This window comes from Theobroma umbraticum, unplaced genomic scaffold (genome assembly GCF_002168275.2).
Source record: "Theobroma umbraticum cultivar Fairchild unplaced genomic scaffold, ASM216827v3 scaffold_30.0, whole genome shotgun sequence".
Lineage (NCBI taxonomy): Eukaryota > Viridiplantae > Streptophyta > Magnoliopsida > Malvales > Malvaceae > Theobroma > Theobroma umbraticum.
Window position 1 is genome coordinate 9,514,618 of NW_018397254.1, and position 15,506 is coordinate 9,530,123.

Sequence of the window (15,506 nt, forward strand, 5' to 3'; positions counted from 1 at the left end):
GACTCTGTTTACTATATGACAAGCAGTTAATAAAATTTCGCTCAAGCACCCCTTTCATAAACTAGAATTAGAAAGCATAAAATTGATCATTTTTGTTGAAACTTGATTTTTACGTTCTGTTGCACCATTTTGTTATGGTACATATGAAGTTATAGCCTCATGAATAATACTAATGGACTCGAAATACATAGGATTATAGTTTACACCTCCTCTATCACTTCACAAACATTTAATAAATGATTCAAAATGTAATTTAACTTCAGTTTTATAAATTTTAAACTTTTCCATAACTTTATCTTTAGAATGCAACAAATAGACACGACAAAATCTAAAAAAATCATCTATAAATATCACGAAATATTTTTTTCCATAAATAGATGGTGTTCTATGCAAATCACAAACATCAATAAGTATTAATGCAAGCAATTTAAAGTTTTTTCTATTTTAAGAAATGAATTATTTGTGATTTTAGTAACCATGCAAGTTTTACACAAATAATGATCTTTATCAAATGCGAGAATTAAATATGAATTAACTGTATCATGCATTCTTATATAATTAACATGACCTAAATGATTATGCCATAAACCTGACGATGATACATTAGTAACAGAAACATTGAAAGAAAAAGAGCCAACATAAGTAAAAATAGTAGCATTATTATTAATGTTAAGTTCAAACATGCTTTCATACAAATAACCACTTTCCACATTCAGTCCACCCTATACAGTCTACCCTTTGTAAAGATAAAATTATTTGCCTCAAATACTCATTTGAAGTCAAACTTATTTAACAAATCACACACAGTTTTTCCTAACTTCTTATACAAAATAAACATCATTTAATACAAGAACTTTTCCAGAAATAATAATAAGTTTAATAATACTCTTTCCTTTCACTTGTGTTGTAAAGGAATTCCTCATGTTCATTTGGCCAATGCACAGCTCATTTGGCTTTGTTGGCTCGCGGTTTCCACTCAAAACTTCTCAAACTCCAAGCGAAGCTTTTGGAAATTGGAGAATTTTTTGTACATAATGGATTTAAGGTTTGCTTTGAAGCTTTCTAGTCAATTTTGTGACATATACATAACAAAATTACAAAGAAAAATCACATGGTTACAAGAAACTGACCTATGAAAACCGTTCAGAGAAATGCCCCCAAATTTCTTTTAAAGGGCTAATACATAACAACTCTACTGATACTTGTGTGATAGAAAGCATCAACAAGAAGTCAACCTTGATCATGTGAAACTAAGAATGAGAATGACTTGGAAAAAAAGATACTAACGCCCCAGTGTTGGAGATCAGAACAATGATGAAGAAAGCCTTTCGTAAATTAACTTGAATTTACACTGCTTTTGCTAATTCGTTTAATTTAATCCCCCCATTTTATCCACTGTTCACCTTCAAGGGTTATTCCTCTTTTCGTATGAGCTCCATCAAAATTGGCTTTAGCAAGTTTCTTGTAAGCTTTGCTATTGAACCGTGTTGAATCTTCCAATGTTGAATTAGGTTGACAACAAGAAGACATGTTATGGTTCTTCCGTCTTTGGAGCACATGTTAGTACTGCATCTGCTACAGTGAGAAAGATTCTATCCTCCCCTATCAACTCTGGAAACTTTGAAGCATGGAGCTTGTCAACCACAACTGGCCCTGGATTGGCTAAAACAAGCTGCACAAGAAGAATGCAGAAATCCTGAGATATGACTCGATGCATATGCCCTTATATCAGCATCATAGAATGGTAGGTTAAAAATGTGCCATACACCACTAGTTTTAAAAAACAGTTTTTTATATTACCATACAAAGTTTGAGGTGCTTTTATTGTAGGTTACCTTAACATCCCTCTTCTCAAGACTTCTGAACAACTCTTCGAAGGCATGGATGCCACTGGTGTCAATGTCAGTAACAGCTGTAAGAACGTAAATTCATGAGAAAGAATTCTTGCGGCAAGCTTGATGACCAAAAGATTGAATGAGGTAAATTGAAGATCGCTTACGTGACATTTCAACAATCAAATACATAATTCTAGGTTGGAAATTTTCTTTCAGTTGTTCTTCTTCGTCAGCGAGCCATCTCAAAATCCTGCAGGAAATTTAACATTAGGCGTTTAGCATATGATTTATCTGACATTTCTTTTGGCGCTTTAGAGATTCTAATATGGAAAAGCTAATACCTCTCTTTAAAATAGTTGGAATTGGAAAAGTATATTGCAGAATCAACTCTGACAATGAGGATGCCAGGAACTTTTGTTGCATCTGGATATTGGAGGATGTTCCTGTAAACAGTAGTCCTTGGAAGCTTTCCAAGAATTGCTGTGCGAGGTCTTGTAACTTGTAAGAGGATTTTTGCAAAGGATATTGAAACCTGTTGCAACAAGAAATGGATATTTAGTGTATATATGTGGCAAATCAAACTTAAAATATGCCATGAATCTCCTTAAATTCTCACCGCAATTAAAAGTCCTATCTCAACAGAAGAGAAAACTACACCAAAGAAGGCTCCCATACAAGCAACAAAATCAAATTTATCGATCTTCCATATTAGAGCTACTGCTTCAATGTCAATTAATCCAATCACCGCAGATATAATAATAGAAGCAAGTATTGCATTTGGAGTGTACTTGAACAGAGGAGTGATGAGTTCCAATGTTAGTAGCACAACACAGGACATCACTATATTAGACACAGCTGTATGGCATCCGGCCATGTAATTTACTGCTGAGCGAGAGAAGGATCCTGCATGAACATTTAGATGATAAATCTTAGAATGATTTGTTATACGATTCAAATTGAAAAGAGGTAAACAATCGCTGTAGTTTGGCCATTCTGTTTTCACACCTGTGGCCACATAACAAGATGTCATCGAACCAACAATATTCATTGTTCCTAATGCTACCATTTCTTTGTTTCCATCCAGCTGGTAGTCCTTCATGGAAGCAAATGTCCTTCCAATTGCTACAGCTTCCTAAAGAGAAATTATTAGGCTTTAGATAAAAGATATAGTGACGACAGTCACTTTATGCCGAATCAAGAAATAAGGAGCTGAATATGCATACCGTCAATGCTATCATGCCCGCTACAACCCCTATCCTGAAACCTTTGCCAAGATATTCTCCAGAGAAAAATATTTCATTCACAGACGGTGGATTGACGCCTTGTCTGATATGTTTCACCTATATATAACATCATGAAATGAATCTTCCATTACTTTTCCCTTTTAAAAGATGAAACTTGGGAACAATCAAACAGAAAATGGATAAACATACGATTTGAACACCATGCTTGTCAGCACGTGTGATGTACACAAAAAAGGTGGAGAGGATGACAGAGATCAAGGGCGCAATTGCTGGCACCCAAAATAGTTTCTTCTTCCGTTTTCCCTGTTCCATTTTTTATGGTATCATCAGATTACATGTAAATTTTATACATAGATGAAGAAGGAAAGAAATTGATCTTACAATGTATTTTGCAACCAAGAGGAACGCCAGGAAGGCCACTCCTATTAGTATAGTTTGCCAATTCCACTGTAAAACAGAGTTGACTGTAAGATTAGCCAAATTCAACCATGTCTCATGCCACAAAATTAAAGAATCTCAAAAGTAAGGTAGTAATCACTTACACCATGATGCACTGAGCTCCATACTGAGCGCATAACAGAGACAATATCAGTATTCTTTGTGAATTTTTTGATACCAAGTAGACCTTTAAGTTGTTGAAGGGCAATGGTGACAGCAGCACCGGCCATAAAGCCAACTATGGCAGCATGAGATAGGAAGTCTATCAAGAACCCCAACCTGAAAGCAGTCATACCAGCCAATTATCATGATTTATACCCATAATGATGATATATTCAAAGGATAGAATATTTGATAAATCATTGGGAATAAAAGAAGGAAATTGGCCCATATAATCTTTCATTGGACATGGGCCAATATACCTTAAAAATCCAAGTGTGACCTGAGTGATGCCTGCAAAGAAAGTAGCAGTGAATGCAAGGCGTCGGTAGTCAACAGGATTATCAGATGAGTCAATCTCATCCTGCAGGAGACTACCAAGCAGGAGAGACACCACAGCCACAGGTCCAATGGCAATATCCCGTGAGCTTCCCATAAATGCATAAACAAGAGGTGGAACAAAGCTACTATCTGTAATGCAATTGAAGACAAGTTCTTCAAATCAGTAAATATGATCTCCCCCACCCGACCGCACCCCACCCCACCCCAATAACGTATCTTATTAAGTAGAAAGAAAACTTACATAATCCATATTGGGGCTCCAGATTTGCAAGCTTTGCATATCCAATATCCTAATTTTAAAATTCAAAATTATTAGAAACAGAAACCAAATAATGGAAATTTCAACTACATTATCTTGCAGATCACCCATACCTGTGGAATGCAAAGACTTGCAATAGTAAGTCCAGCAATCAAATCACCTCTGAGTTTAGAAAGGCTGTAGTTCCTTCCCCATTCGAATATAGGGAAAACCGCTCGGAAGCCTAGGACAAACTTTCTTGACCTTGGTTGATCCTTAAAATGGCGCAAAGGATCATCTGCAAAGAAAGTTTCCTTCACAGTGGCTGCAATTTCTTTCAGCAGGTTTTGCTTAGGAGGTACTCCCACCTTATGAACGTATGGCAAATTCTCTGAATTCCGACGTGATGACGAAGCACTTACAATATCCATCTCCTTGGAGCCAAGCTCATCAGTGACACGGTGACTCATTCTGTCTAGAGACTAGTTTATAACCTACACGATTAGAAGTAGATATCATAAGAAAACCTGTAAAGAAAACACTAGCAGCCCGAACCATAACAGTTCGAAAGCCAACTGAAATAGTTGGACGATAATTATAACATGTTTCTCTTTAAGAGAAGAAAGATATTAGACTCGAAGAGACAAATGCCTATGAAATCATAGACTAAGAGAAGATACTAACTTAAAATGTCAGTGCTGATCAACGCAGCTAATTGATTAGACCATAACACTGAAACGACAAGAGAGCCAAAGAAGATCTAAAATGTGTCTGCATTGGAGAAAACGGAGACGCTTCCCATTTATACGAGTGCAAGCGGGAAGATCTAGTCAACTATTATATGTCAAAAAGAGATTTCTCATCAATGTATCTAGCGCTCATCTATTCTACATACATAAGTCCCGACAAGTTGATTATAAATCAGGTTAAATTCTTTAAACAAATAACACTTAGAATTGTTTTGGTATTCTTTGAAAGAGATCATTATTTTCATTATCATCATAAACTATTACTCATTTGTTGGAGTGTAGACCTTGGGATTTGGTGTCCCTTTGTTAGGCCTAGAGTCATCTATAGCTATCCTATATTTTCTTCCGCTACAAACTAAAAAGCTTCATCCTTACTTTGAACTACTCGATTTGTTAAATTTAGGAATTCTTTAAAGGATAGTGGTGGATATTTAATTGCAAATCTGTAAAAGCAAAAAGATTAGATGCAATTTCTATTATCCGCGCTCAACCATCAGAAGTGCATTCCCCTTTTTTTTTCCCAGAATTTCACTTTCTGTTGTGACACTTATCTATTAAGATATTTGTTCAGCCATCAACTAGGCTAAATTTTCTATCTCCAGAAAGAAAAAAATAAAGCAAGGTTATTCCAATAAAACAGATGGTGGATCCTATTAAATTACTCTTGTCCTACATAACATGTGGGTGAAAAACACAAGAAAGAACATGCCAATGTGTCAAGAAACAAACGGTTCCCTTCACTGCAAAGCAATCAAACAGGGAAAAAGTGAAAGTGGGTTCAGATTTTGGCTTTCCAAGGAAATATGAACGGTAACAAGAAATTCATGCAATAACCTTAAGGAAATATGAACGTCGGAGCCTGGACACAACCCAAATTAACTAAAACCTAAAAACCCATATACCAAGAACAAGAAAAGCAAAAAGTGACCCAGATCAAATTAAAGAAAACAGCTTTTAAGAGTTGGTCTTTTCAGCATTGATTCAGTGCTAAAGCATAAAAAAGTCTTCCAGCAGAATACGAATCATTAACTTACTAAAAAACACAGCAAACTTTCCATGACCACCATCCAAGGTGAAATCATCATGCCAACCTTGAACCCCCACTACCCCACCCAAAAAAGAAAAGAATGGCAAAGTCAAAAGAGAAAATTGAGATGGAAGAATTTAACAAGGAGTTTACTTACAAAGCTTGCGTTTACATACTGGTAATGCGGCAGCACATCATCGTGTCCAGCCAGCTCATTTTATACACTTCAATGTTTTTATTTTTTTCCTTTGGCCGATTCAACTTTCTATTAATGTCCCAATGGAGAAAACATGAGGAATAGCAAGGGAGATCGAAGGTTAAAGGATGTCTACATTCGTTGAACCTGACACAGAGAGAGAGTTTTCTGTTCTTATTATTTCCTTTCCTGTATGTTTCCCTTCTTTTCCGGAAACAGAGTTCTATTTGGTTTTGATTAATGTAAACGTCCGAAGTTTCGATTTCAGGACTTACAAACCAGAACGTGAATAACAAGAATATATCAAATTTAAAGGACACGAATTTCATTGCATAAATACAAAATAGAAAGACAAATTAGAGATGCATGCAATGAAAACTGAGATGTTTAATAGTTTATGTACATTGCTTCTGTCACAAGAATGTTAGTAGAGACATAACACGCAAGAAGCAAAATTTATTGTATTTTTTCCTCCATTTGCATTATAACTAATGGTTGCTTAATCCTAAGATTAAAATCAAATTAAAGTGTAAATCACACGTATGCTAACTTCACTTAAATGTGATATATACAAATACATTTGGTTTATTCATTAATTAAGAATGTGGGTTCACTTTCAACTTTTGTTTAAACATAAAGACCCGGCCTAAGCTCATCTTATCCTTTAATCATTTGCTTCTTCTTTCCTCTTTCATTAGGGCACCAAGTCAGCTATTCATACTTGATCCTTCAATTATATAAAATTTTGGTCGAAAACCCAAAAAATATATATACAGAAATTTAAAAAAAATCGAGATATATATTGAAAGGGTACTTAGTAACTTAGCTAGGATTATAGACCAGGTTCAAGATCAAGACTTTGAGTAGATGAATTGATTCTTTATCATGATTTTTTTTAAAACAAAAAATTACATTAATTAGCCACCGTTAGTTTTACCTTTTTTTTTGGTCAATGTCTAGCATATAAGAAAGAGATTGACATAGTTATCATTGCACACAAACTTAAGGGAAACAACCTTGATGAACCAAATGTACAAATTAGGTGACATAATGATGTTAACATAGTGTGAAATCTTGGCTAAATTCCATGTAACGTTATCACAAGTTAAAATATAGAACAAATCGAAGGCAAATTAATTAAATGCGTTTTCTTCTTGTCTTCAGGTTCTAATTACCCCTTGCTATAGTCATTACATCCTTGGGTTGAATAGATAAAACCAATGGAAGTGAAATCTTAAAATGGAATATAAAAACAAAATAATAAAAAAAATATGAGAAAAATATTGATCACTAAATTTAGGTAATATTCTTCACCATTCACCGCCCCTAAATGCTTGTCGTTTGCCTAATGAATAACTCATTACTTTCTTGCTAGATGGGTTGGTTTGGTTGGGTTTCATCGACAGCCATTTTTTTAAGAAATATCCTTTTGGGTCACTCTTCTTGTCTTGGGGCAATACCACAAGAGTAAAGTTAGGCCCCCAATTCATTATTCTTTTATTAATTTTCCAGAAAACTTCGATCCCAGGATATTTTGGAAAGGCTTGTATATAAGGTCTGGTTTAAGCATACAAAGGTCACATGCAGTGAGTAAAGAGGGAAGGAGATTTGATTACTTGTTAATTATCTTATTGTGTAATTTAAGTAATAAATCGAAAAGCAAACAAACAAAGCTATCCAAGAGAAGTCAAGATTCTTTTTCTCAAATTCGTTAAACAAGAATGAGGTACTTCCCAATTAAAACAATACCATGTGCAGCGCATGGTAGATAGGCCTCAGGGAAAAAGAGAAAGACGTAATAAAATTCATTGTCTAACCATGGAACATCCCTATCAACACGACTCCACTTCACATACTCCGAAACCCATACCTACTCGATCTATCCCTCTTTTAAATTGGGTGAGGATTGAGGACCACTTGAATTAAAGATTTACCCAATTCTAAGATAAAAGCCAACGTCTGAGTTCTCTTTTCGACTTTGGCACAGAGCCACTTCCTTCCCCATTCCAAGTAAAAGGTTGCCCATTCAACAAGGCCAGAACTCTGCCTTTTTCACCTTTGAAATGCTCTCCAGGACTCCCACTGGTGATACGTGCCCCATCACAGTCACCCTCTTGCTCTCAAGGTCTATACTGAATGATGTAACTCCTGGTTTTCCAAACAGAAGAAAACAACTTTGCGTTAGCCAATTGGGTTAAGTCTTGACTCTTGTGGCAAAGGAAAGAATTGTGCTATATGTGGTCCATCAACCATGGTATTGGCGGTAGTTTTCTTAATAACACAAACAAAATGGTTATCCATCGGTTCGCAAGGTAGCAGACTTGCTATCTAAAACAAATAAATACTAGTTGACCAAATCACGGGAACTCATGAGTTGGCTTAATCCATGTGAAAGCCATAGCTGGTTTACTACTTTAAAACCGGTGGGGGCTCAGCTCGAAGGTGTGGCTTTTGCACCGAATGTGGACATTCAATTCAATGCCCCCATTTGGCTGGTTGGTGCAACTTGCAACTTTAAACAAGCTGAAAATGATAGGATAAAAAAAGGCTGAAAGGGTCGGTCCTTTACTCTCTGTTCTAAAATTTAAAAGGGCCAAGGCAGATTGGCTTCTTCAAAACCTTGACCTCAAAATCCGGTAACAAAAAGTTTTGGAATTTTTTCCACGTTTCAGAAAAGCATCAATAGGTGTCATATTATATACCAGTTGAGTTCATACTTGTATGATTTAACCGATATTACTTGAGACAAAAAAAAAAAAAACTAATCAAGCATTGATTCGCCTATATATGGATTGGAACATTGATGGTAATTACCTTCCATTTTGGATAAATGTTTCTTCACTTTACCAGCACAACCTTGGCAATGAAGAGAGACCCGCATGACAACCACCTGCAAGGACTCATTTACAAGAGAAAGGGACAATGTCACGCAGGGAAGTAGTTGTCGACTAATGGCGTAGCTCTTTTACACCTACGTGTCTTCAAACCCCCCTTTATAAGTTGCTTAAGTAGGATCTTCATATGCTGATCTATATTTTTTAGAACAGGGCACTGATTTATCATTTTTAAGTAAAAGATGGATAACTTAAAACTAAACAGGACAGTTGATTTTCGAGTGAGATCAATTACTTATAACTAATTCTAATGCTGTTGCTTCAATATTATGTGATGGGTCATTGATAGAATTAAATGCTCCCTAAATGCAGATGAGAGTATGCTAAATTATGTGAGAGAACCAAACCGATGAGGAACATATATCTCAGTTTATGTCAAAAATAGAAGGGACAATAGATATATGTATGTTAGAGTGATTACATTTTAATTAATCCCAGTATATTTATCATGAAGTATGCAATAGTCACGAGGTTGGCTATGTAGAAGAATCCACTAAACTTTCAGTTAGCAAATGATAATCTTCAGCTTCTTGCGTATTTATCCTATAGGATAACTATTATCACTTTCGAAAGATGACCATCTCTGCATTGTATGTACGTATCAAGTGAAAAATGAAAATATTCAACTGCCTAGCCCAAGTTCTTACAGGCTATACCTATACATGATCAATAACTCGAAATACATTACAAGAAAAATGTTTCCAAATTGCTCTAGCACTTCATCAAAAAGTTTATATAACCCTTTTCAAGACTGTTTCTTGAACATTTTTCCTTTTCGGTTTTTTTTTTTTTTTTTGATGTCGACCTGGGTAGATAGGTAACAAAGTTGAAAGCAGAATAGACGAGGTTTGGTTTTTTTTTTTTTTGGGTGTATCTAGCTTCTGGATGCTGAGCAAAAGTAAAGCAAACTGGTTACATATATGTATGGTTTTTCTTTTAGTGTATAATAAGGTATTTGAGGGATAGTAGTGGCATAATCGATCAAAGTCTGACCTGGAAAACATGCTCTGATGAAGCTAGTTGGACTTGTTTCTGGAGGGGCTTTGGCTTCTGTTCTTGATTTTGTTCCCTTTTGACAAAGGGAGTGACAATTGGTCTCTTATCAGATCCAACAAATCGTCGAGACTCAACAAGCCTAGAATACCTCGCATTGTTGATTAATCTCGTATCATCTATAAGGATTCTGTCTGGCCTTCTTGGCATCACAGCCGAGCGGGGATCAGCTGCCATGCATGTTGCATTTACTGCTGTGGAGTGGCACATGAAACCCCTCATCTTACCATTCTTCATCTTTCAAAGAACGAGAGGAGAGGACTGTGGAGGAAGGAGTTTTCAAGATAAGGAATATGGTTACATAAGAGAGAGCTATTTGAAGATGAAATATGAAGGTAGGCTGTGATGAGTAAAATGAGACGAGTGTAAATAAAAAGAAGGAAATATGCATGCTACATTTATGACTTAGCTAACGAGGTCTTGGAGGCAGTGACAGTTTTATTTGCATTGTCATAACCCCTCTGTTAATGCTTCCACCTTCCTGTCCTTGTCTCTGCTTAATGTTGAAAAGCGACCCATTTCTGGGATAAAATGACCCTGGGATGACTGAAATATCCTTTCTGCTAACTCTTGGGCTAGTACAATATATAGATGATTATGATTGATTGAAAGGAAAATCCTGAGAATTATTTGCGGAATTACATCATCAGAAGTAAATAATATTCCCATTGTTGAACAACTGCAATAGTTTCTGCCTCCCCAAAAATTACAGAAAAGAAAATTATTTTTAATTATGGAATTGTCTGGCCAATTATTTTGTGGGAGACAAGAAGGTCTAGCTAGGCTGTTCTGTTTCAAACCATCCAATAGTACAGCATGTTGAGAAATAAGGATAAAATTAGTATTGAAAAGATTAGTTAGTAAGAGAGAAGAGCCAATGTGTTGGACAATAAAGAAGGGTGGCAAAAGAACAGAGGAATAAGAGGGAAATTTCAGTTAAAAGTGGCAGAAGGGGATACAATAAATGAGTTTACCAAAGTAAGACTGCCACCGCAGAGCTGGTAACAACTAACATTTTCAGACCTGTTCTCGTCTCTTGTCAATCTCCCTTTCTCTCCAGAGCTGGTGCCCTGTCCATCTGTCTTGTGTGTGTCTCATAAGAGCATTGTTTTAAATACTTGAATTGACCTGCCAAAGTGCCAATGCAATTGTTTCTCAAAGTAAAACTTGAGTAAATGTCTCAATCTACCGGGGATGAAGTAGAAAAGGCCAAACAAAACAATCCAGTATGAATGTCTCAATCTTACAGCAAAATGAATGTGGTTTGTTTGCTCCATAATAAATTCTACTGTGTTTTATTCAATTTGAATTAGGTAGCAAAATGAACTAGCCTACGAGCAGATTTTTACAATCTTTAGAATCTTACAAAAGGTGATGGTGCCACCACCTCTTCCATTGCCGGGGTGGTGGCGCAGTTGGCTAGCGCGTAGGTCTCATAGCTTCTTGAGTGATCCTGAGGTCGAGAGTTCGAGCCTCTCTCACCCCATATTATTGTTTTCCTCTTTAACCTGTTTAATTGTTTTTAGAAGATGACATAAACTTAACTCCATGCAACATCCACTGCTTTACAACTCCGAGTCACAAGTTTTTAGATCCTTTACTGATTCACGTTTTCTCATGCTGTCAAGGTTGGGAGAATGGAAGATAAGATACAACATGCATTATTAAATTATTCCCAAAAAACCAAATGGGTAGATATAAATGGGCCCATGTTTGCCTAATGATTACCCCATGAGTATTTTTGTTTAACTACCAGTACTGGGAATGCCATGTGAAATAGTGTCCTTCACTCTCTTTTTCCCTTCTTAAATTCCCTCACCAACAAACTCCATTCTATCCAAAATGTACAGCTCATTCACCACCCCCAAAATTGTCAGAAACAAGGCCCACCCTAGCTCCCTTTGTGCCCTCCATCCACCTATCCCTGAGCCAACCCCGTTTCTGTGAAACATACAGCTAACTTGCTCTGCCCCAAGGGCCAAGACAAAGTGAAAGTGAGGCTGCTAAAGTCCAAAGACATCATATTTATCGAATACTCTTTCTTCCTAATATGCATGTCAATATGTACCTTATAAAGATTCTTACAATTGGACAAGCACAATCGTAATATAATGGACTGAAATTATGCCTAAACTTTCTTAATCTTTTGAAAGTTATGATGTTAACCTTGTAGAATATGTAAGAAACTTGATCATTTCAATCTATTGACCATTTGATCAATAATTGCTGGCAATGGGAAGCCATAGTAAGTAGTAAAAGAGTTCTTTTTTTATTTTTATTTTTTTTGGAGGGAGGTGATTGGCACCAAAATACTGGAAACCATCATTTTAATTCATTTTAGCACTCTTATTTTATTCCTCAGTATTGATACTTATATATACTATTGTATTCACTTAACTCTATTTCCAGCAATAAATACAAGAATAAGACTCCTCCCATTTGAGGGAAGGAATATGAGTAATTTGGGCCAACCGGATGACTGAGGTCAAGTCCCAAAAGCCTTAAATTTTGTAAAACCTGCTCCTTTCTATAGTCTTTCTTGGCAAGCAAGCTTTTAGCTTTCAAGTCCACCTTTATTCCTTTAAAGACATTAAAAAGTGGGCCTAATTTTGTACTCGTGATTAATTAACCCTAAACCCTAGGTTAGTTTTAATTAGTTCAAATTTCAATACCAGAGATTTCAATCTTCTGGAAAAGAAAATATATACACTAAAGAAACAAATTATAATTTGAAGAAAATTGTAGTTGCAAAAGTAAATGGTTAAATTATACAATTCATCTCTGTATTTTGGTAAAGTAGTAGATTTAGTTTTTATACAATAATTTATAAAAAATTAAATCTTTGTATTTTTAAAAATTAATAATGTCAATCCAATTACTAATAATGTTAAATTTTTTTAATTGTTTATAATGATATAAAGTTGTTTTTATTGATGTGACATTGACTATAATGATGTAATTTTTTTTATTTATTTCACAATATTTTTTTCACTACTTCAAATTGTAGAACATAAAAATTTACTTTTACTTTCTAATTATCTTATATTAGATAATTCACCGTCTACACTTATATAATTCATATCATTATTTGGTTACGTCATATCAATATTACTATTATATCATTCATAAAATATCACATTATTATTGTCATATCATTAAATTCAATATTACATCAAAAAAAATTATCATGTCATACAAGTAAACTCTTTATCAAATAACAGAAAAAAATTTTAAGACATTGAATTAATATTATTAATATTAAAAAATATAGAAATTTAATTTTTACAAATTATTATGTAGACATTAAATTCGTTATTTAGATAAAGTATAGAGACTATTGGAATAATTTGATCAAAATAAACACAGCATTTTGCATGATTTGGTAAGAGTAAAATGTTTTATTATAATTTATTAAAATAAAACAGACTATAACAAAAATTAACTAAAACAAATTTTTTAAGCAAAAATAAATTAATTTGCGAGGTACATTACAAAATCATGACAAAAAAATTGAGTAGTCTTTGTAAGTGTGGTTCAAGGGAAGATAATGGATTTGCTATTTTACTTTGCTACTTTGACAAATAATTAGATTTATCACAAACCAAATAGAAATTCACAAAAAGACAAGTGAAGATTAGCTTTATTAAGGCTTAATAGGAAAATGAAGTATAAAAAGGACAAAATAGAATACCACAGTTCTATTTACAAACACAATTAGTAAATTAAATCATAATTGGAAATTAACAATTAACTGCTTACTTTTTAGTAAATAGAAAGGAATAATAAAACAACAAAAAGGACATATATGTCGAAGTTGACGAAGACAGAGGAAGGCAATCTTCTTCCCTTTTTTTTTTTCTTTTTTCTTTTTCTCTATTATTTTATGAGAGTCATTAGTCTTATAAATTATAATTGTCTTTGGGGTTAAGTGACGTTTAGAAGGTGATGTGGGCAGATGCTTAATGTTAAAGTAAAATATAAAATCTCTGGGAAAAAAATAAAATAAGACGAATCCTAAATTAAATTAACACGAAAAAAAGAAAAGAATATAAGGTTGTTCACGCATAACATACGGAGCTCTCTCTCTGTTACAAAAAGTGAATTGCAAATGGATTGCGCGAAACCCCAAACGAATCGTCTTCTCGGTCTCCTCGTCTTTCCGTAAAGATTCAGGTTTCTTTATCTCTGTTCTCCGTCTTGATTTGTTTTCTTTTCTCTTTTTTTTTCTTTTTTTGTGAAATGGCTCTTTTAGCTTAGTTTTTGGGGGATTCGACTTCTTATGAATTTGAAGCCGTTTCATTGGAAAGTTTGTCACTTGGTATAAACAGAGTGGTGGGTTTCAAAAGAATGGCCGTGATTGTTTCATTTATTCCTCAACTCGATTCACTGGTGTTCAATTAATTTCAGATAAATGTTTTACTTCATCTAGCTGATTTTTTATTCTCTTCTTTTAAAATACTGCAGTCTTGTTAATTAATTGAGAATTTATGTGAAGAACCTACGTTGAATTGTTATTATCATTTGTGGATTTGGGTATTTTGTTTTCTTAGTGCTCAAATTATCGAACTTTTTATTTTGACTTTATTTTGTTGCTGAGAAAAATCAAGGATAAGTCACGAAGTTAAATTTAGTATATTTGCTTTGCTATTTACTTTGATTTTGGGGAACTTATAGAGAGAAGATGTGCTGATCTATTGAATCATGAGGAAAGCCTTAAGAAAACCTAGACCTGCCCATTTCTTGATGAATATTTGTTCTGACACTGCTACCTGACTTCGTGCAACATAGGTTCTAATTGGCTTTATTTTCACAAATTAAGAAAAGGGAAACCGTTTTTGAGAGTCTCTGAGAACTCTTAAGTTATCCTTGTGTTCTTTGTTTCTCCCTGTTGAAGTTATCTTGGAGGTTTTTAAAGAGTGCCTTTGCTTATACTTTTCTGGTGCAATGTTGTTGCATTTCTTATCTTTGCTTTATGATGAGGGTGCGTGAGACCAGTGGTAAAAGAGCTGGTGATTGCAGAGGTGTATTGGGAGAGATTGAAATGAGACCATCTTGATACTAAGCTGAGAAATTCTTCCTGATGTTATTTAAATTTAAGAGTTAGCTAATCTAACTGGGAATAATAGTATTCTATTTCTCAGCTTTATGGTAAAGGGAGAATCTCTTTTTGCTCATTTATTTTCTTAGCAAACTTTCCAATTGTACATGAGGCATTCCACTTTCCTTTTCTCCTTATACAACTTGCAAGGGGTATGGTATCTACCCCTTCTTTTCTTCAGAGATTCCAATTCTATAGACGATGGTTAAAGGCTTCTTGTCTTTTTTTTTTTT

General features: G+C 34.6%; 3 protein-coding genes and 1 non-coding gene across 5 annotated transcripts in view; 2 read left to right on the top strand and 2 right to left on the bottom strand.

Moving 5' to 3' along the window:
* Positions 1-1,384: 1,384 nt before the first annotated feature.
* On the bottom strand, positions 1,385-5,407 carry LOC110409389 (high affinity sulfate transporter 2-like). Its single transcript, XM_021418726.2, has 14 exons — positions 4,941-5,407; positions 4,391-4,750; positions 4,260-4,308; positions 3,940-4,147; positions 3,622-3,796; positions 3,461-3,526; positions 3,269-3,382; positions 3,059-3,175; positions 2,841-2,967; positions 2,452-2,738; positions 2,177-2,367; positions 2,000-2,085; positions 1,836-1,912; positions 1,385-1,672 (listed from the first exon to the last, which is right to left on the bottom strand). The coding sequence occupies exons 2-14, from the start codon at positions 4,724-4,726 to the stop codon at positions 1,532-1,534; spliced, it is 1,974 nt and encodes a 657-aa protein (XP_021274401.1). The 5' UTR covers positions 4,727-4,750; positions 4,941-5,407; the 3' UTR covers positions 1,385-1,531.
* A 2,495-nt stretch (positions 5,408-7,902) lies between these two features.
* On the bottom strand, positions 7,903-10,630 carry LOC110418767 (uncharacterized). Its single transcript, XM_021431589.2, has 3 exons — positions 10,116-10,630; positions 9,043-9,118; positions 7,903-8,376 (listed from the first exon to the last, which is right to left on the bottom strand). The coding sequence occupies exons 1-3, from the start codon at positions 10,410-10,412 to the stop codon at positions 8,255-8,257; spliced, it is 495 nt and encodes a 164-aa protein (XP_021287264.1). The 5' UTR covers positions 10,413-10,630; the 3' UTR covers positions 7,903-8,254.
* A 945-nt stretch (positions 10,631-11,575) lies between these two features.
* Positions 11,576-11,661, top strand: TRNAM-CAU (transfer RNA methionine (anticodon CAU)). Its single transcript is given in 2 exon segments — positions 11,576-11,613; positions 11,626-11,661. It is a non-coding gene; the product is annotated as a tRNA-Met (tRNA).
* A 2,527-nt stretch (positions 11,662-14,188) lies between these two features.
* LOC110422193 (Galactose oxidase/kelch repeat superfamily protein) overlaps positions 14,189-15,506 on the top strand; it is a 3,320-nt gene continuing 2,002 nt past the window's right edge. Inside the window, exon 1 of one of the 2 annotated variants that reach the window (XM_021436010.2) lies at positions 14,189-14,348. The gene's annotated coding sequence lies outside the window, so the exon portion shown is untranslated. The remainder of the gene's footprint in view (positions 14,349-15,506) is intronic. The other variant, XM_021436018.2, reaches the window with a different exon arrangement.